This window comes from Grampus griseus (assembly GCF_964374135.1).
Source record: "Grampus griseus genome assembly, chromosome: 2".
Taxonomy (NCBI): Eukaryota; Metazoa; Chordata; class Mammalia; order Artiodactyla; family Delphinidae; genus Grampus; species Grampus griseus.
The window spans coordinates 160,267,491-160,289,131 of record NC_139018.1 but is presented as its reverse complement, the minus strand read 5'-3'; the positions used below and the strand labels follow the sequence as shown (position 1 = coordinate 160,289,131).

Genomic DNA, 21,641 nt, shown 5'->3' with positions numbered 1-21,641 from the left:
AGCTGAGCCCCAGGAGCTGTGCGAACAAAGAGAAAGGGAAATCTCTCCCAGCAGCCTCAGGAGCAGCGGATTAAATCTCCACAGTCAACTTGATGCACCCTGCATCTGTCGAATACCTGAATAGACAACGAATCATTCCAAATTGAGGAGGGGGACTTTGGGAGCCAAGATATATATATATTTTTCCCTTTTCCTCTTTTTGTGAGTGTGTACTTGTATGCTTCTGTGTGTGATTTTGTCTGTATAGCTTTACGTTTACCATTTGTCCTAGGGTTCTGTCTGTCCGTTTTGGAGGTTTTTTTTACTATTTAAAAATTTTTCTTAATAATTATTTTTTATTTTAGTAACTTTATTTCATTTTACTTTATTTTATTTTATTTTATCTTCTTTCTTTCTTTCTTTCTAATTTTTCTCCCTTTTATTCTGTGCCATGTGGAGGATAGGCTCTTGGTGCTCCAGCCAGGCATCAGGGCTGTGCCTCTGAGGTGGGAGAGCCAAGTTCTGGACACTAGTCCACAAAGACCTCCCAGCTCCATGTAATATCAAACGGTGAAAATCTCTCAGAGATCTCCATCTAAACGCCAAGACCCAGCTCCACTCAACGACCAGCAAGCTACGGTGCTGGACACTCTATGCGAAACAACTACCAAAACAGGAACACAAACCCATCCATTAGCAGAGAGGCTGCCTAAAATCATAATAAGGCCACAAACACCCCAAAACACACCACCAGACGTGGACCTGCCCACCAGAAAGACAAGATCCAGCCTCATCCACCAGAACACAGGCACTACTCCCCTCCACCAGGAAGCCTACACAACCCACTGAACCAATCTTAGCCACTGTGGACAGACACCAAAAACAATGGGAACTACGAACCTGCAGCCTGCGAAAAGGAGACCCCAAACACAGTAAGTTAAGCAAAATGCAAAGACAGAGAAACACACAGGAGATGAAGGAGCAAGGCAAAAACCCACCAGACCTAACAAATGAAGAGGAAATAGGCAGTCTACCTGAAAAAGAATTCAGAATAATGATAGTAAAGATGATCCAAAATCTTGTAAATAGAATAGAGAAAATACAAGAAACGTTTAACAAGGACCTAGAAGAACTAAAGAGCAAACAAACAGTGATGAACAACACAATAAATGAAATTAAAAATTCTCTAGAAGGGATCAATAGCAGAATAACTGAGGCAGAAGAACGGATAAGTGACCTGGAAGATAAAATAGTGGAAATAACTACTGCAGAGCAGAATAAAGAAAAAAGAATGAAAAGAATTGAGGACAGTCTCAGAGACCTCTGGGACAACACTAAACGCACCAACATTCGAATTTTAGGGGTCCCAGAAGAAGAAGAGAAAAAGAAAGGGACTGAGAAAATATTTGAAGAGATTATAGTTGAAAACTTCCCTAATATGGGCAAGGAAATAGTTAATCAAGTCCAGGAAGCACAGAGTCCCATACAGGATAAATCCAAGGAGAAACATTCCAAGACACATATTAATCAAACTATCAAAAATTAAATACAAACAGAATATATTAAAAGCAGCAAGGGAAAAACAACAAATAACATACAAGGGAATCCCCATAAGGTTAACAGCTGATCCTTCAGCAGAAACTCTGCAAGCCAGAAGGGAGAGGCAGGACATATTTAAAGTGATGAAGGAGAAAAACCTACAACCAAGATTACTCTACCCAGCAAGGATCTCATTCAGATTTGATGGAGAAATTAAAACCTTTACAGACAAGCAAAAGCTAAAAGAATTCAGCACCACCAAACCAGCTTTACAATAAATGCTAAAGGAACTTCTCTAGGCAGGAAACACAAGAGAAGGAAAACACCTACAATAACAAACCCAAAACAATTAAGAAAATGGTAATAGGAGCATACATATCGATAATTACCTTAAATGTAAATGGATTAAATGCTCCAACCAAAAGACATAGACTGGCTGAATGGATACAAAAACAAGACCCATATATATGCTGTCTACAAGAGATCCACTTCAGACCTAGGGACACAAACAGACTGAAAGTGAGGGGATGGAAAAAGATATTCCATGCAAATGGAAATCAAAAGAAAGCTGGAGTAGCAATTCTCATATCAGAAAAAATAGACTTTAAAATAAAGACTATTACAAGAGACAAAGAAGGACACTAAATAATGATCAAGGGATTGATTCAAGAAGAAGATATAACAATTGTAAATATTTATGCACCCAACATCGGAGGAACTCAATACATAAGGCAAATACTAACAGCCATAAAAGGGGAAATTGACAGTAACACAATCATAGTAGGGGACTCTAACACCCCACTTTCACCAATGGACAGATCATCCAAAATGAAAATAAATAAGGAAACACAAGCTTTAAATGATACATTAAACAAGGTGGACTTAACTGATATTTATAGGACGTTCCATCCAAAAACAACAGAATACATATTCTTCTCAAGTGCTCATGGAACATTCTCCAGGATAGATCATATCCTGGGTCACAAATCAAGCCTTGGTAAATTTAAGAAAATTGAAATCGTATGAAGTATCTTTTCCGACCACAACACTATGAGACTAGATATCAATTACAGGAAAAAATCTGTAAAAAATACAAACACAAAGAGGCTAAACAATACACTACTTAATAACCAAGAGATCACTGAAGAAATCAAAGAGGAAATCAAAAAATACCTAGAAACAAATGACAATGAAAACACGACCACCCAAAACCTATGAGATGTAGCAAAAGCAGTTCTAAGAGGGAAGTTTATAGCAATAAATTCGTACCTTTAGAAACAAGAAACATCTCAAATAAACAACCTAAACTTACACCTAAAGCAATTAGAGAAACAAATTAGAAGAACAAAAAAACCCCAAAGTTAGCAGAAGGAATAAAATCATGAAGATCAGATCAGAAATAAATGAAAAGGAAGTTAAGGAAATGGTAGCAAAGATCAGTAAAACTAAAAGCTGGTTCTTTGAGAAGATAAACAAAATTGATAAACCATTAGCCAGACTCATCAAGAAAAAAATGGAGAAGACTCAAATCAATAGATTTAGAAATGAAAAAGGAGAAGTAACAACTGACACTGCAGAAATACAAAGGATCATGACAGATTACTACAAAAGCTCTATGCCAATAAAATGGACAACCTGGAAGTAATGGAAAAATTCTTAGACATGCACAACCTTCCAAGACTGAACCAGGAAGAAATAGAAAATATAAACAGACCAGTCACAAGCACTGAAATTGAAACTGTGATTAAAAATCTTCCAACAAACAATAGCCCAGGACCAGATGACTTCACAGGAGAATTCTATCAAACATTTAGAGAAGAGCTAACACCTATCCTTCTCAAACTCTTCCAAAATATAGCAGAGGGAGAAACACTCCCAAACTCATTCTATGAGGCCACCATCACCTTGATACCAAAACCAGACAAAGATGTCACAAAGAAAGAAAACTACAGGCCAATATCACTGATGAACATAGATGCAAAAATCCTCAACAAAATACTAGCAAACAGAATCCAGTAGCACATTAAAAGGATCATACACCATGACCAAGTGGGGTTTATCCCAGGAATGCAAAGATTCTTCAATATATGCAAATCAATCAATGTGATACACCATATTAACAGATTGAAGGAGAAAAATCATGATCTCATTAGATGCAGAGAAAGCTTTTGACAAAATTCAACACACATTTATGATTAAAACCCTCTAGAAAATAGGCATAGAGGGAACTTTCCTCAACATAATAAAGGCCATATATGAAAAACCCACAGCCAACATCGTCCTCAATGGTGAAAAACTGAAACCATTTCCACTAAGATGAGGAACAGGACAAGGTTGTCCACTCTCACCACTATTATTCAACATAGTTTTGGTAGTTTTAGCCAAAGCAATCAGAGAAGAAAAAGAAATAAAAGGAATCCAAATCGGAAAAGAAGAAGTAAAGCTGTCACTGTTTGCAGATGACATGATACTATACATAGAGGATCCTAAAGATGCTACCAGAAAACTACTAGAGCTAATCAATGAATCTGGTAAAGTAGCAGGATACAAAATTAATGCACAGAAATCTCTGGCATTCCTATACACTAATGATGAAAAATCTGAAAGTGAAATTAAGAAAACACTCGCATCTACCATTGCAACAGAAAGAATAAAATACCTAGGAATAAACCTATCTAAGGAGACAAAAGACCTGTATGCAGAAAATTATAAGACACTGATAAAAGAAATTAAAGATGATACAAATGGATGGAACGATATACCATGTTCTTGGATTGGAAGAATCAACATTGTGAAAATGACTATACTACCCAAAACAATCTACAGATTCAATGCAATCCCTGTTAAATGACCAATGGCACTTTTCACAGAACTAGAACAAAAAATTTCACAATTTGTATGGAAACACAAAAGATCCCGAATAGCCAAAGCAATCTTGAGAAAGAAAAACAGAGCTGGAGGAATCAGGCTCCCTGTCTTCAGACTATACTACAAAGTTACACTAATCAAGACAGTGTGGTACTGGCACAAAAACAGAAATATAGATCAATGGAACAGGATAGAAAGCTCAGAAATAAACCCACACACATATGGTTACCTTATCTTTGATAAAGGAGGCAAGAATATACAATGGAGAAAAGACAGCCTCTTCAATAAGTGGTGCTGGGAAATTGGACAGGTACATGTAAAAGTATGAAATTAGAACATTCCCTAACACCATACACAAAAATAAACTGAAAATGGATTAAAGACCTAAATGTAAGGTCAGACACTATAAAACTCTTCGAGGAAAATATAGGCAGAACACTCTATGACATACATCACAGCAAGATCCTTTTTGACCCACCTCCTAGAGAAATGGAAATAAAAACAAAAATAAACAAATGGGACCTAATGAAACTTAAAAGCTTTGGACAGCAAAGGAAACCATAAACAAGACGAAAAGACAACCCTCAGAATGGGAGAAAATATTTGCAAATGAAGCAACTGACAAAGGATTAATCTCCAAAATTTACAAGCAGCTCGTGCAGCTCAATATCAAAAAAACAAACAAGCCAATCCAAAAACGGGCAGAAGACCTAAATCGACATTTCTCCAAAGAAGATATACAGATTGCCAATAAACACATGAAAGAATGCTCAACATCATTAATCATTAGCGAAATGCAAATCGAAACTACAATGAGATATCATCCCACACCGGTCAGAATGGCCATCATCAAAAAATCTACAAACAATAAATGCTGGAGAGGGTGTGGAGAAAAGGGAACCAACCCTCTTGCACTGTTGGTGGGAATGTAAATTGATACAGCCTCTATGGAGAACAGTATGGAGGTTCCTTAAAAAGCTAAAAATAGAACTACCATACGACCCAGCAATCCCACTACTGGGCATATACCCTGAGAAAACCATAATTCAAAAAGAGTCATGTACCAAAATGTTCACTGCAGCTCTATTTACAATAGCCAGGACATGGAAGCAACCTAAGTGTCCATCAACAGATGAATGGATAAAGATGTGGCTCATATGTACAATGGAATATTACTCAGCCATAAAAAGAAACAAAATTGAGTTATTTGTAGCAAGGTGGATGGACCTAGAGTCTGTCATACAGAGTGAAGTAAGTCAGAAAGAGAAAAACAAATACCGTATGCTAACACATATACATGGAATCTAAAAAAACTAACAAAAAAAAAGGTCATGAAGAACCTAGGGGCAAGACGGGAATAAAGACACAGACCTACTAGAGAATGGAGTTGAGGATATGGGGAGGGGGAAGGGTAAGCTGGGACAAAGTGAGAGAGTGGCATGGACATATATACACTACCAAACGTAAAATAGATAGCTAGTGGGAAGCAGCTGCATAGCACAGGGAGATCAACTCAGTGCTTTGTGACCACCTAGAGGGGTGGGATTGGGAGAGTGGGAGGGAGGGAGATGCAAGAAGGAAGAGATATGGGAACATATGTATATGTATAACTGATTCACTTTGTTATAAATCAGAAACTAACACACCATTGTAAAGCAATTATACTCCAATAAAGATGTTAAAAAATATATATCGCATATTCAAAGTCAAGAAGCATTTTAATCAACATTGAAAATCTTCAGAAATTGGACAAAAGTAGAGCAGTGACAGCCTAAGAAACCATGGAATGGTTTCCAGACAGGATTACATCAAGATCGTTAGTTTTGCCAGCATCACGTCTCTGCAAGATGATGATGGGGCCGTGAAGAAGGGTGCTAAGTTAACTCATGTCAAAAGTGATGGTCGGGGGAGATGCCCAAATCACTGAAAGGAGCATTACAAAGACTAGAACCTGCTCTCCATCCCGAGAAGTCATCTCAATCAAGCTGCCGAAGGGTGAGACTCAATTGTACCATCCCCAGACAGCAGGTCCATTTCAATCCAACATTCTGCCAGAACAAGTGACTTTCCAACTCTATTAATAGGGCAGTGATAAAATTTGGTATTGGCTATGAATGTTTCACGTTTATGGAACTCCTACATCATAATAGGTATCATTCTAGTTAGACGCGGAGATGAGAGACAATCTTTCTATAAAGAAAAGCCTTCTCTTGGGAGTCACCGTTGGACAACGAAACTCTACTGTCTGATAGTTTCTCACTTATTTGTAATAAGGACCCTAAGGAACAAGAGTAGAAGTTATTGAAGAAAGATTAAATTGGGTTCACCCTACTTTTACCATTCAGGATTTTAAAGCCATTGGAAAGTAGTAAACTGTGTGAGATGAATGAGGCAACTTCTTTTGAACAGGAAGATTTGGCTTTTCACAAATTGGTCCTCCCCCTTGACTCCTGACCACACCGTGATGAGTAACAGAGTATTCGCTTTGGTCTATAGAACTTTAAGTTTTCCACCAAGCAACATACTTTGTGAGCACTCTCTTCCTCTCAGAAAAGTCCACATGTAGGGCTCTCACCATCAATGAGGCAGGATGGCTGCAACGTGCTTCTGGGCTAAGTGAGTGGGATTTCCAATTTCCTAATTTTACTTTGTTTTCCAGGCTGCATTGTGCTCAGGCTCTTCTGTATTGTGCTCTGAGAAACCTGCAGTGATGTGTTCTCTGTCTTGGAGTGTCTCAAAACCACCAGGCAAATTCTGGAACCACTAGCTTAGTGTACCTGCAGGCGGGGTCGCTGCTTCTCAGACCTGAATGGATGGGCGTATGGGTCATCTGGGGAATCTTGTTAAAATGACTCAGCAGGTCTGGGGTGTGGCCTGATACTCTGCATTTCTAACAGGCCTCCAGGTGGTGCTGTTGCTCCTGGTTCTTGAGTAGCCAGTCCCTCTGTGGGCACCTGTCGAGATCATGCAGTACTATGGCATGGTAGGAGGAATGGAGGGGGAGATGAGACCAGATACGTGCTGGACTCATTCCTCAACCTGCCTAAACTTTGGAGTCCTCATTTATAAAGTGGAATAATGAGAAAGCTTAGCTCCCAGAGCTGCTGTGAAAATAGAATGCTCTCAGTATTAAGAAGTATAGTGTTATCACCATACAAGATTCCCATAGAGTTTACTCCTTCTCTCCTAAAATGATAGAATTGGTTAATGGGAACTTTACTGCTACTAAGAAGTGGCATACGTGTGATAACGTGATGCTCTTATCTGTATCATCTTGCAATGTTTCTTTGGAATATTAAAAAAAGAAATGCCAGAGATCATCCTGGTCTCACTTGCTTCTTGGTGCTAAGTTGTACTCAGTTTGAAGCTCCCTTCCCTCTGGCTTCTCAACCCCTGAGCTGAAAAGCTGCTTAAGACCCCTTCGTGGATAGAGTTTAGGGAAATAGAGCTAATTCTTGGCAGAACTGCTTTTCAATGCAACACAACAGCTCTATCACTGGGAAGCAGAAACATTACAGAATGCTACAAAATCCATCTGATTTGCAAAAAGATAAAGTGCAATCCAGCCCAAGTGGTGATTAATATGTTAGGAGGGAAGACAGGAGATGGAACAATAAATGATTTTCATGTTTGAAGTTAAATGTTTCAATCCTCGTGACCTATTTAATTCTTGACTTTGGGAAGAATTCTACAGTGATTTAGCTCATTAAACCCAGGAAGAAAAGCCTAGCTTAGCAGCTAACTAGGGATAAGAAATGCGTGAAAAGCATGTATGTTTAAGGTTTCTCAAACAATGAAATAGAAAACATTAATCTATATGGCCCTTAGCGTTCTTCAGAAAGTATCTCCGGATTAATTCTGATAGACTCCTTGTAAGTCATCATGTTTTCTGGAAACACCCATGAGCATAAATAGAATTTAAGTTCAGTAAAGTGATTACCCAACTCTGGATCTTTTCTCTAAGCAGAGAGACCTAAAACTCCACTGAATAGGGAAAATATCCTCTTCTTAGTTAAATCTTGGAAGATGCCAAAGGTGTCAGTGTCCAGAGAGAAGTAGGAATATTGATTCACTGGGAAGAGCTGTGCAGAGCAGTCCACCCCTGTGCTTCAGAATTTAGTTTTCCTATAATCAGAGAAAGGTGAAGAAAGAACCGTTAGCACATGGTGGGGATAAGGGGAGGCCAGTTGTGTTGCAACAAGCTTTTTTGTTTGTTTGTTTGTTTGCGGTACGCGGGCCTCTCACTATTGTGGCCTCTCCCGTTGCGGAGCACAGGCTCCGGACGCGCAGGCTCAGCGGCCATGGCTCACGGGCCCAGCTGCTCCGCGGCATGTGGGATCTTCCCGGACCGGGGCACGAACCTGTGTTCCCTGCATCGGCAGGTGGACTCTCAACCACTGCGCCACCAGGGAAGCCCACAACAAGCTTTCTTAAGGGTTTACTCTACTCTACCCTACCCTCTTGTCTTTATTATTATTACCACTACTATTATTTTAGTCCCAGATGGAAAAGAAATTTTCCTAAGAATTACCAAGTAGCTCAACTTTGCCCTTTCTCAAAATTTAGCATAGCTGCATGCCTAAACACTGTCAGATTTATTATCTATTTACTACAAGAACAAAACTTACCAACAGATACTTGGGAATTTCATTTAAAAAAAAAACTTTACTAAATGGAATATAGAAACATTTGACACAAGATTTGGAGTTGAAAATTTTCCATTTATAATGCCAAATTCTTTATGCCTTATCTTGACAAGTATCCAGTTTGGGTTGATATTCTTTCAGGAAATGTCTTCTTAATCTTCTCTCCTCATTAGGATATTATTTTTAAAAGAGAACTTTAAAAAATCTTGAAAGTTATTTGATGCTGGAATAATACCAATTTCTTTAACAATAACAAAGCTAATATAATAAAAGCCATCAGGTTTGGGATATTTTAGGAAAATGTTTAATTCAACTGTTTCTTTGGAATGTAGTAGTCATAGTTTGGAATTTAAGTTACAGTTCAGTTCTGTGTGGTTTTTTATGCAACTCAGTGTCTGAGAATACAAATGTCATTTAAAGTTAAGGCTTCGCTGTTCATTTTGAATCAACAATTTACAAGTGTCATATTGCCATAGAAAATAAAAATTTCTGTAAAAAAAATTTGCACAAAATTTTATGATGGTACAAAACATGAAGCAATAATATACCAGTAAAATGAAAACATTTTACTACAGAAAGTTTTATAGATCTCAATAAAGAAAAAAATATGTTATTTTACACCTTTTAAAATTACGAAACAATCTAAAACAATATAAACTGAACATTTTGTAACACTGCCTTTACAAATTAATAACTTTATAAACATATAATTTTTAAATATATTTATCAGTGCAAGATACTTTCAAATTTAAAGTTGCAGTATCATTTTTCCTTGGCTGAAGACAACTGTAAGTCTGTTGCCTTAAAGGTAAATCAAGTCTTAGTGCTTTCATCCTGGTACGATTATAACGGCTGAATGGATGCCTCTGGGGATAAGAATCTATTCTTCTTTCATAGTGATCAATACTTTCCTGGAAACGAAAGGCATTCTCAATTCAATTAGACCAGGATGAATGGACTTTCCCCTCCACGATGCAATGTGACTCCCACAAATATATTCGAGTGAGACCTACAGCAGTGCCGGAAGGGAGGAAGTTCTTACCTACAACACGGCATGGCACAAATACACGGAAAACAACCAAAGCTTCTTTGGGTTAATTCAATGCTGCCTGATAGGATATTTACTTCTCTGTGCCATTGGAGGCTTAGGTCTTAACAGCCCCAAGGCAGGCTTTTTGTTTGTGAGGCACTGGAAGTTTCTAGAAGCATTCATTCAAGTCTCTGTTATTTCAGGGTTGCTGCAGACTGATTTTTTAAAAACATTTGTTTTGACTTTACTCATTTTCTTCCCCTCTGTCATCTTAAAATACTTCATCCCCAAGCACCATGATTTATTGTCGCTTTCTTAAATTAACTGTTCTTTCTTCCACTTCCCTTATCTGACTCAATACCAAAACAAGAAGGCTCTCACAGGTCATTTTTGTGTATTTGGATGTAAAAATCTCCTGTTTTTGGATATGGGGAGAACTCTATTCCTTTGGGTCTCACTTGAAAGCCAATTAGTATTATTTCTTCTCTCAACTTATCACTATTTTTATTAAATGCAAACATTTCTATTGAAGATCATTTCGATTGGAATAGACAGACAAATGGCTTAGGAAAAGAGATACTGTCACTTTAACCAGTTAACAAGGAAACCAAAGTTAGACTTTGGAGGGCAAAGTTAGGAATTTCCCTTATTTATTTACTTTCCAACATAAAGTCTAGTAAAAGTGTTCGCCATTACCAGCAGGTTAAAGCTGCAAGTTTCTTTTCTGGATAATGGCAAATGCTTAAATCCTAAGAGAGGAAAAAGACAGAGAGATAGGAGAGAAAGAGTTTACATTTGAAAATACATTCCATATGAAAGAACAGTAAGAGAGAATATTGCAGCTTTATACAAAAGGGTCAAGAGACATGAAATTGAACTACGGAAAAAGCAGAACAATTAAGCCACGTTGCCAAATCTTCAGAGCCCTTGCCTACCCGGAGGCTGACATCTCACACTAAAATATACTTTCTTCTTAGTCAGTGGGCCACCAGGGTTTGATTCAAGAGGAGGGCTTTCACCAGCGAGAAACAGGGCGGGTTAATGTAACACAATGAGAACCAGTACAAACAAAAAGGCACTTGAGAGGACGTAGACCAGCCAGTGCCAAGGATTCTTCGTTGTGGTTGTCGGCATCACACCCAGTTGCCAGCAGTGTCTGGTGATCGCACAGTTTTCTGTATGGAGTTCACAGCACAAGGTTGAGTACAACACTGGAAAACATCGAGGAAATCTGACGGTATTGCTTCGTAAACAGAGCTGACACGCTAGACTGGTACTGAGGCTACGGTACTTTAACAGAAAGCATCCTACTCCTTCTTTGCCTATGCACAACGCGGGCGATGATACACAAGGCCAGCTTCAGGAGTCCACTGAAATGTGGTTACGCGAATATATTCTGGGCACTGGGCTGCAGGTAGCATGTCCGTCGAAAGGGCCCCACTGAATACACCTGGTACCAGCATCTTGGATTTTGCAGTTTCCGAAGAGGATCCAGAAGAGGGAGAGAGAGAAGGGAAAGGGGAGTCCAAATGAATTATTAAGTCAATCATACTTGGTCTCAACACCAGCATTTGATTATTCAAAAGAAACCAACAGAAGGAAGCTGACTGTACAGCATTTCGATTGTTAACACAGCTAAGTCGTTCATGTCTGTCGGCCGAACTCATCGAAGCTCCTGAGAAAACCTGGCTTGGCATCATTAACGCACTTCCCAGCCTGAACAGTGAAAGATCAGCCGGTCCCCAGCTCAAGCTCTGTCCTCCGCTCCACTCTCCTGCTCACCTGGTCACCTCTGTCTGCCTTCATGCCTCCGAGTAAGTACTCTGTGGATTCAGTTTGTCTTTTTTCAACTTCACGCCATCCACAAGTTCGAAGTTATAGTTCTCCAGGGCAGATAAGTTTCTTTCCGACATCCCGTTGTGCCAGCAGGCACAGTACAGCACGACCCCACAGACGGCGCCCAGGAGGACGCCCAGGGCGCTCATGGCGATGATGGTGATGAGGATAGGGTCCAGGGTCTTCAACACGTTGCCCGGCTTCCTGGAGATGTTCTCATCACCGTCTCCCGTGCCTTGGTATCCTGGGGTGCTCCCTGGGGAGAAAAACGAAATTGGCTCCATGAGCCGCCAACGTACCAGATGACAGCAGACAGAGAAATGGAGAAGAAGGAAAGAGAAAGGAGTGAAGCAGACATCCGGACTGGGCTGTCCTCCCCGAGAGCCTGCGGGGGATTTCTGCAGCGGGGGTTTGGCTCCCCCATCGCCAAGAAACACCAACGTTTAGGTTTGACTCATCGCTGGGAATTGAAGGTGGGAGGGAAGGGTATTGGGTGTTGGTGCTGTGATTCTGACAGGAAGCTTAGCGCATGGAAACCACTGACTCTGGGTAAACGATGAGGGTTTGGTTCTAATCTAATTCCGATTTCATGCAGCCCGCCATCTGTGAGATTGTAATCTGTATTTATCGTCCTTGGCCAGATAAGAGGTCTGTAAACTTTGCAAAATGCTTCGTCACACATTTGTCTAGAGGGGGATTTAACCATTCCTGGCACCTTTGCCTGATCCCAAAACCCGGCACGAGGAACCCGCCCAAGCTGTCCTTCTGTGTGGTAGTGCTACCACATATCAAATCTTCAAGTTTCCTCCTTGAGTCAATGGTGGTTTCACTCAGGAAGGAGAGGGCTTTCAGAAAGAAGGAGGGCATGCCTGCTGCTGACATTTCAAGTGGCTTATGGCTCCAGTCTAGAAGCTGGGTCAGTGCTGTGCTGAACAGAACACATTTAATAATCAGCATCTTTGCTGCCCTGGTGGTTTCGCTGCAGATGGTCACACAGCTCTGCGCTCAGGCACTGGGGAAATGTTTTCTTTAGAGTGGAACATGAGAAATTACTAACATGGGAGCTTTGAGTCTCATTACCTGGGACTAGAAATGAGACTAAAATGTCCATGTGCAACAGGCCTGGTGTTTACTTAATGGTGTTCTGATCAACAAGGATTCCAATCAAAGAAAACTAAAAATATGAGACGCAAGTCCCTAAATAGGGGGAAACAAGCCATGGGGACACATTAATATTCTCTCCCTTGATGCAACATTGTTTTGAAACAACCTCTAATAAAGTTTACAACCCAGCGTGGACTACATAACTAAGCTAAACGAGTCACGTGTTAATATGACCAACCGCAGACATGGGGCCATCTTTATTTGTCTCCATCAAGTCCAAGTCTGGCTATAGTAGGTCCACATTTCTAATGGCAACAGGTGCTGCTGTTGATGGGTAGGGCACAGAACTGCCGGCAGCAGCTGTGAGTGACGCTGGGGCAAGTGTCCAACACCACCACTGCTGGCAGGAGGCGCAGAGACTTCTGGGAATAAAATAATATCAGGCAAGGCCTAACTCCGACCACATGTCTTGCGTTGGATCACAAAGCAGTGTGCAACGAAAACACGCATTTTTGAGTTAATCAGTCTGAAGTCCGAGGCTACCATGTAATTTGCTGTGTTACTTAAGGCCAAGCCACTGCTCTGAGCTTCAATCTCCTCATCTGTAAAATGGGGATAAATACACTCAGAGAGCGGCTGTGAGGATTAAATAAGATAACTTATGTAAAGCGATTGGAACATACTAGCTACTCAATAAACCCCCATCAGCATCGTCAGCATCATTGTCATCAATACTGTGATCATTATCGCAAAACGAGGGTTTCAGGAGAGGAGGCTGGGAACAGATGGCCCAAACAAAACAGATTATCACAGAAATTGGGCTCCCGGTCTCTAAAGATTATAGCTGGATATAAACCAGGAACAAGAATTTGGGCTGGTTTCAAATTATTATATGAAAATTATTGCAGGTCTTTGGGTAAGAAACAATCTTCACTAGTTTCCTGTGCCCATGGTTACAAAATGAGAGTGTTTCACATCATTGCCCTCTGGGTCCCCTCTTGCAGCTCAGGCAGGGAATGGCCAGGGTGGCACACGTCCCCAGGGCTCGCCCCCCTACACAGGCTGCGCCTCTTACGGCGTGAGGCTCCCAAGTCTGCAGAGCAGGTAGGAGAGGGCACTCTGACGACAGCCCAGGCACAGCACCACGGATGCGGGTGTTTATTTCATGTGAGCTGCTTTGACACACCAGTGCACCAAAGTTCCAGAAAGCTTCTTCATAAATATACTGAAAGCCACAGTAAAATATTTTAGAAATCGGTCAGCAAGACAAATTTACCTGTTTCGTCGATTTTACTTTCTGGGTTCTTTTTATCCAGGTCTGCTGGTTCTGACGAGTCAAACAAAATTGAAAGAGATATTTGAACTGCCAACCAAATACAGTACACATAAACCTTTACACACACACACACACACGCACGCACGCGCACACACACACACACACACACACCCCACTAATGGCTCTGCTGGGTTTCCTTTGGAGTTTTTAGTACAATCTGACCCCACCAAGTAACTGGAGAGCTATAGAGAGGCAGTGTTAAATGACTAGGGAATTGGTGTCAGATCTAAATCCAGGAAGCACTGCTGGAGCAGAGTGTGTTGTCTTAGGAGAAGAGCAGGGAGGAGGGAAATGGTTTTGGCATTTGGAGTGTGGGGAAATCTGGTGAAAATAGAAAACAGAAGTGGAGTTGCACATATGGCTACCATCCTGTGCTTTTGTAGATAACTGCTTCGTAAGTGTTAGTCAGTTTCTCATATGGTATGTCAGCTCATTAAGGCCAGAGATTGTGTCCTGTGTCTTACCAAAAAAAAGAAAGCATCTGGAGGGAGTGGAGTTCTGGTATCCCTTATGGTTCTGAGTAGAACACAGGGACCTGGTTCACTTCTATGTCCCCAGCATTTAGAACAGTGTTCAGAACATACGCGGTGACTCAATAAATATTTATTAATGCATGAATAATTAACAAAGAGCTGATAATCTCCCAGCACCCATGGCTAAATATTCAAGGAAATATATTTGTCGAATAATTGTAGAATTATCTTAGACGCCTTTTCATTGTTACAGCAACACCAAGTTTTAATGGTGCTGTAGCTGTGACTTTAGCTGTGAGTATAATGCCCAGCGGTGAGCACAGCTAAGTAGATGAGTCACATGAAAACAGAAAGGCTCACGGACTCGTCTTAGCTTCTATACATTCACTGTAGCCCTGGATGCTGCTTTGCACATAGAAGGTGGTCAGTGAAAACCTGTTGAACCAGATTGAATGTATTTCTTGGTTTCAGCTGGTAGAGCTTGCTCTCCCATTCCAAAAACATCACCATCAACCTTCTCATCTTGGAACAGGAAAGCAAGCAGTACGTGCCCTGCGTAACTGCATGAAACATACATTTTAACAACTGTGTAGATCTGGATGTGGGGAATTTGTGAAGTAGCTGCAACTTAAATATTAAGCCTTATTTTCTGTGAAGATCTGCAAAGTACTGTGGCAGGAAGCAGTCTTTGGGTAAGACTGTCCTCTTTTTCCCCCAATTTCTTCAATCAACCCTATCAAATTATTGCCACTTTAGGGATTACGTATATCCAATACATTGTATAATAAAAGCTTTGTAAATTGCCGAAATGACCAAAAACCCATTATAGCCAACAGGCCTCCTTTGTCTTAAATTTGCCCAATAGGATTATTCCATTTTGTTATAATTAACATCCTATTATATAATGATATATAACAAAAGTTTAAGTGTAGCAAATGGAGCTTAAGACTAATTACTGTGCTATTACATTGCCATTAGTGGTGCTATTTATAATTATATATCAAGAACTGGGAGAATGAATTGGTTTCCTACGTCAGACTCTTACCCATATACACCAGACCGATGAAATCCATAAACTCTGAAATACTAGGCAAAGTCTCTAAATTTCCTTTATTCTTTTGAGTCAACTCAACTGTTTTTAGAGTCAGAAACATCTACTTATTTGTAATAAAGCGAAGAATGATGGTGTCTATGATTCATTCACATTGTAATCTTCATTAAATCCACTGTGCTAAAAAATTTCAAAGGCCTGCTGCTTGTGGACACACTCAGATATTTGGAATTATCCAGCTGTCTGAGTTTTCCGCTTCTCATCACAATGTTTAGGCATGGCGTACACAGCCTGGAAACCGTGAGTTTCTTCTTTGCTATGATCTTTGGATTGCATATTATTTGTGTAGTTTTGTGGGTACCAACCAGACATTCTAAGGGAACCAGGTTAGATAATGGGGCAGCTAAAGGTAGACTGACCTGGCCTTATGCCCTGTTGCACCAGACCATGCGTTCTATAGGATGTGCTTATAGCCCACATTAAAATTCGAGGTCCAAATGAACACGACAAAGACCATTCAGTGGAAAGACACGTGCCCTGAGCAAGCACTGCTTTGGTTTCTACAGCAACCCATACTTACTTGTGCAGTCCTCTTGAGGGATGTGGTTATTGATACTAATGTCATCCACTGCAATCCCGCCAAGGTTGCCTTTTCCGATTTCACCCTCAAAAATCACCTAAGAAAATGAGATCGTTTTCACAGTATTTAAATATTGGGTCCCAGATAACAGTGCTTACAAACGCTTGTTCAGCTCAAGTCACAGAACGTAAATGAAATTCGTGAGGTTTCGAATGATCACACGATTTGCTCTTCAATCCATATTAACTGCTTGGGGATGGCATAAAACTTCTCCTCACTGTATCTTTGTATGATACAGAATTTAAAACTGGAAAAAAGCAGCAAATTAAAGGAATGTTCATTGTGACAGCCCCAAATAATTATTGAGTAGCATTTTCCCTTCTTTCTCAGCAGTCGGTCCTACGTCTGTAATCTAGGAGACTGTGAAATATGCTACTGAGATTATCATCATTGCAGCAGTATCTCAGGTTCACGAAACACCTGAAATAAAATTTGGAATTTTTTCTGCATCTCATTTGCATAACTTTCAAATATTACCCCAGAGACCCCAAAACAGCTATCCGCCCCATCCTAGAGAAGGGCCCACCTGGTAAAGTTTCAGAGATTTGTGCAGCAGGACACGCCCCTCTTTCCAGTGGTCCCCTTGGTGTCCGATGGCCATCCAGACCAACTGGTCATATTCCTCTGGCTTCTGGTAGTGCAGTTTGACCCTCAGCGTGCCCACGTGTGAACCAGACATGTGATACCAGAAGGTCATGCAGTGGGCAGAGTTCTGGGAATAAACCACAGGGCTCACCAGGCGAGCCACTTTGCCTTTCTGGTTTTCATCAGCTTGGGAGTAGATGAAGTTGCCATCTCCTGCTGTGACAAAAAGCTGTGTTAAAGGGAGTGGCCAATGGATGAGCCTTTGTCTCTTTTCTGTCAAGTGCTGCTACTCAAACCTTCTCTCCTGGGCTGAGCACCAGAACCCAATTGTGCAGGAGAAGGGAAAGTGGGCAATAGATGGAAACCTCATTGACACTGGAGGCTCTGCTCTCAGCTTCTGTGAAAGCACGTTTGTGACAGAGGCTGTAAACAGCGCTCGTCTGATACCACGTATCTGGAACGCACTGTCACACGGACACGGGCTATGACTTGTGTTGGTCTCTGCACCATTGCAAGCAGATCGGATGTACAGGAAGACCTATTTTCATGCAACTTTAAGATTGCTTCAGCAGCACACACGTGAACACAGACACTAAATGGAAACATTTAGATGTGTTCTTATCTATTTACCATTGGAACAGGTAGACTTCTGGTTGATGATGCTTTGGTCACTGTAACTGCTTGATAATAAAGCTGCAGTTTGTCCAAATAATCTGGCAATCTTTTTTTTTTCCGCCAAACTTCGATGCTTTTCCCCTAGTTCGTTTTAATGGCTTATAAATTCCTTAAATACACCTGAGAGCCTGAAACTCAGCTGTGAGCCCTGCTTCTGTTTGATGTGGGTTTCTGGTTCCAGGAGAGGTGAGGCTGCATTTCTGAGGCTTATTAGAACCTGCCATTTTGGCAACCGAGATGCTTGCCGAGCTTGGAGGACTAACTCCTGGCTCTACTGTTAATGACCCCCTGTGGGAGCACTGCCTTCTGCCACCACCTGGTCTGAACACACAACTCGCGTTTCACTGTTTGCTCTGCAAATAGCAATGCTACTATAACGCCGCACCTGCTGAAAATATGCATCTGATGCTGAGCCTCAGCGGGCAGCGGGATGTTCGGTGTGCTGCCCCAGAGGCTGGCGTGCTTGGGAGATACTCTTTCCCTGCGTGTACGTGGGCGCATCCTGAGTCAGCAGCGTCCAGGTGAAGTGGATGTGTCCTCAGGCGCTTTCCTCCCTCACCTGGCTGCTTGTCTGAGATGGCTCTCAAGCACGCTTAATACAACCGGTGGGCGGGGAAAATGAAAGGAGGGTGGAAATAAAAACCATGGCCCCGGGCTTCCCTGGTGGCGCAGTGGTTGAGAGTCCGCCTGCCGATGCAGGGGACACGGGTTCATACCCCGGTCCGGGAAGATCCCACATGCCGCGGAGCGGCTGGGCCCGTGAGCCATGGCCGCTGAGCCTGCACGTCCGGAGCCTGTGCTCCGCAACGGGAGAGGCCACAACAGTGAGAGGCCCGCGTACCGCAAAAAACAAAAAAAAAAACCACGGCCCCGGCAGTCACGTGTGATGCTCTGGACCACGCAGACTCAAGTCACCCCTGGGGTCTGTTTCCTCCCGCTGATTTACCAAATGATGCTCGCCTGTCTGTGAGCTCACCTGTCTATGGTGCCCCTTCACTCAGCCCACCAGGACGGGCTGGTAAGACACGCCCCCATCTTGCTGCTGCCCACCCACCCCCCCGCCCCCGTCCCCGATCTTATGGAGAAGAATGACGTTGAGGATGCTTAGCTTAGATGGTCCCCGAGTCAGGCCGCTTCTCTGCCCCCTCCTGTGCTGTCTTCTGCCACTGTTGCTCCCCCGGCCATTGGACACCCTCATCCCACTGCGCTGGAGCCGTTTCCCACCCAGAACCAGACTGTGAGCACCTCCAGGGTTGGGTTCCCTCCCTTACACCTGAATCTCCAGCGCCCCTCACTGCATCTGCCATGTATGTGGGCGGCTCGATAGCATATGGGCAATGAAGCAGAGGAAGATGCGGGTTTCGGAAATCCTCTGAAAGGAGGAACGTAGCTTCATTGTTAGAGGTCAAATGCAGAAAAGCATGTGGGATTCCTTTGGTAAATCCAAAATTGGGCCGCAGGCTATTGTACCTAGATAGTGTTCATTTTCCGAAATCTCCACGTTAGATTTGCAAAGTGCCGCACGTGATCTGTGGCAGGCTGTGTGCGTGTGTCCTGTGGGGGGGGGGCTCTTTTCATTCAGACTTTTTCATGTTAACAAGTTCCTGCCTTTCAGATGTCAGGCTCACCCATCTCTCTTGCCAAATGATTGTGTGTCTAGGGCTGCGGGGGTTCCTCCTGGTTTGGGCAGACCTGGCACCACTGCCAAGTAAATTGGGGCGTCTGGGAGGACAAAAGAGACCAATCCTTCTGAAGGAATCGCACTTCTCAGCCGCTAATCTAAGACAAGCCCGCCTTTTCTGACACTCCAACACATAAAGTGCTGATGTTTCTCCTTTCAGGGATTTTATCACAGCTCTGGGTCGGGAACTCTCTCTCCGTTTTCTCAATTAGCACTGTACTTCTGCAAGCCTTTTAGCTTTTCTCTCTGGCTAACATAGCTTTTAACCTCCTTTGAATGTCAGATCCTACTGAGCCATTTTGCTTCACTTTGCATCAATTTTTCCACCATTACTGCCTTCATTTCAGCTAATTGCATTTGGTTAATTTGATGCCATTTCTATGTACAGTGCCATTTACAGTCAAAGTATTTTAAGTTTTCTAAAACTGCTTGTCTTAAGATTCAATTGAAAGTGTCTCAGAATTGAAGGAGTCCAATTTTATCCAATTTCCTTGTCATTCTTATTAGGAAAGGAAGTAGCTGTGATGGAAGGAGGCCTATTCAACCTACTTAATGGTTGTATTCACAGGGGAAAAAGTGAACAACAAAGTGGGAAAGGCATGAAGTACCCTGTGCCTGTCCATCGGCCCACTGGCCCACTCACCCCAAGCACAGGCATGGGGAGACTCGGCTTAATGAGATTTCTCAGCATCAGCAAATGCCCCTCTGGGGTCTCTTTTGGGAAACATGACTTGAGGAAGCAGTCCTGTCGGTATCACTGATTAGGGCAGAAGTTCGTGGGTTGGGTGTTTGTGTGTGTGTGTGTGTGTGTGCGCGTGCGCGTGTGTGCATGTGCATTTTTCTGCAGGACACTGATGGTTCTTTATTCCATATTTCAAGTTGGGTGATAAAATGACTAGGAGGAAAGTGGCTGACGGCTCCCTATGTACCCCAACCCTAATTAATCTTAGAAGGAAAGTAAGACAGGAGGTGAGGTGGGTTGAGGTGTGGCAAGGTTTCTATCTGCTCGGAGGGAATGGGCTACATTTACAATCTTCCTCAAAAGAACAAGATTTCTACCCTTACCCCAATCCATTTCCACTTCATGGGTCAAGAGAGTAAGCGTTAAGCTCACTTATGGTTTCTGCAGCTGCGAAATAACTGAGATGACACCATCTATGGTGGTGTTTGGACTTGCTTCCAACCAATCCAGAGTCAGGATGCTAGAGATAAAATAAGACTCGTAGGATTTGATGGTGGTTGAAGTTGGGTTATGTACAGAGAGGGTTCATTTTGCTATTTCTTTCCTACTTTTGAATACATTTGAAATTTCCCATGAAAAATGTTCAGAAAAAGTAGAAAACAGGTATTAATTCACACACACTGGTTTGCCAAGTTTGCTATTTTTTCAGAGGGGTCAATGAGTTGCCACATTTAATCAGTATTCTCTACAAAGTGGCCTAAGGGACTCTCTACTAGGGAAGGACATGATGTTAATTCCAGAAAAGAAAAGCAAAAGTGAATGCTCTGTAGTATTTTCTAAACTCCCTAAACTCAGAGACCCATCAACCCTCCGCAGTAACACTTTCTCTAATTCAAAGAAATGAGGCCACAGTGAACCCTCCGTTACCTGTGTGATCCTGAATTGGTCCCGTCTTGCTGGTCAGCACACTCCATCTGAGCTGCACGTGATTGTCATGCTCCCAGTGACAGAACGTCTTATGAGAACCCCAGCCAAACTCACAGTTAAAACCATATGTTGGAAACTCTTCAGTGGGTGGAAAGGAAAAAAACAGAGACAAGCAGAGAAAGACACATTTAATCATTTAGGTCAGAGAGGTCCTTAATTCGTTCATGGAAAGCATGATTTACATAACTTCATGTCTGTTTGAAAATTCCAGGAAAGCCACAAAATCCAGGATTACCACGAAACTCAAAAGATGCATGGAGAAGTCCAAATGCTTACAACATCATATTTAGTAACATTTAAAAATAATTTTTTTTTAAATCCAGCTCAAAAAGATTATGGACTGCCTGTCAAATTGCTACATAAAATTTCCAGGAAGGTTACTTTCCAAAGCATGTATATTACATGTATATTATGTTAGCGTTCTCCCTATTTCCGCAACACTTAATGTGAAAGATACTCTGCTCTTGAGGATGAGTCATATAAATTGATATCCACCAATGAAAAGAATCTTAATTAGAGATTGACCCAT

The 21,641-nt window shown here is 41.9% G+C and overlaps 1 protein-coding gene across 5 annotated transcripts in view; it reads right to left on the bottom strand.

The window, feature by feature from the left end:
• Positions 1-9,201: 9,201 nt before the first annotated feature.
• The window catches only part of NRP1 (neuropilin 1), a 139,451-nt gene continuing 127,011 nt past the window's right edge, over positions 9,202-21,641 (bottom strand). For 3 of the 5 annotated variants that reach the window (XM_082649566.1, XM_082649565.1, XM_082649568.1), the window contains 5 exons: positions 21,053-21,190; positions 17,029-17,303; positions 16,443-16,539; positions 14,279-14,329; positions 9,202-12,154 (listed from right to left, as the gene is read on the bottom strand). In XM_082649566.1, the coding sequence (XP_082505692.1) occupies positions 11,865-12,154; positions 14,279-14,329; positions 16,443-16,539; positions 17,029-17,303; positions 21,053-21,190 (851 nt within the window). In that variant the 3' untranslated portion in view covers positions 9,202-11,864. The remainder of the gene's footprint in view (positions 12,155-14,278; positions 14,330-16,442; positions 16,540-17,028; positions 17,304-21,052; positions 21,191-21,641) is intronic. The other 2 variants (XM_082649569.1, XM_082649567.1) reach the window with 1 other exon arrangement.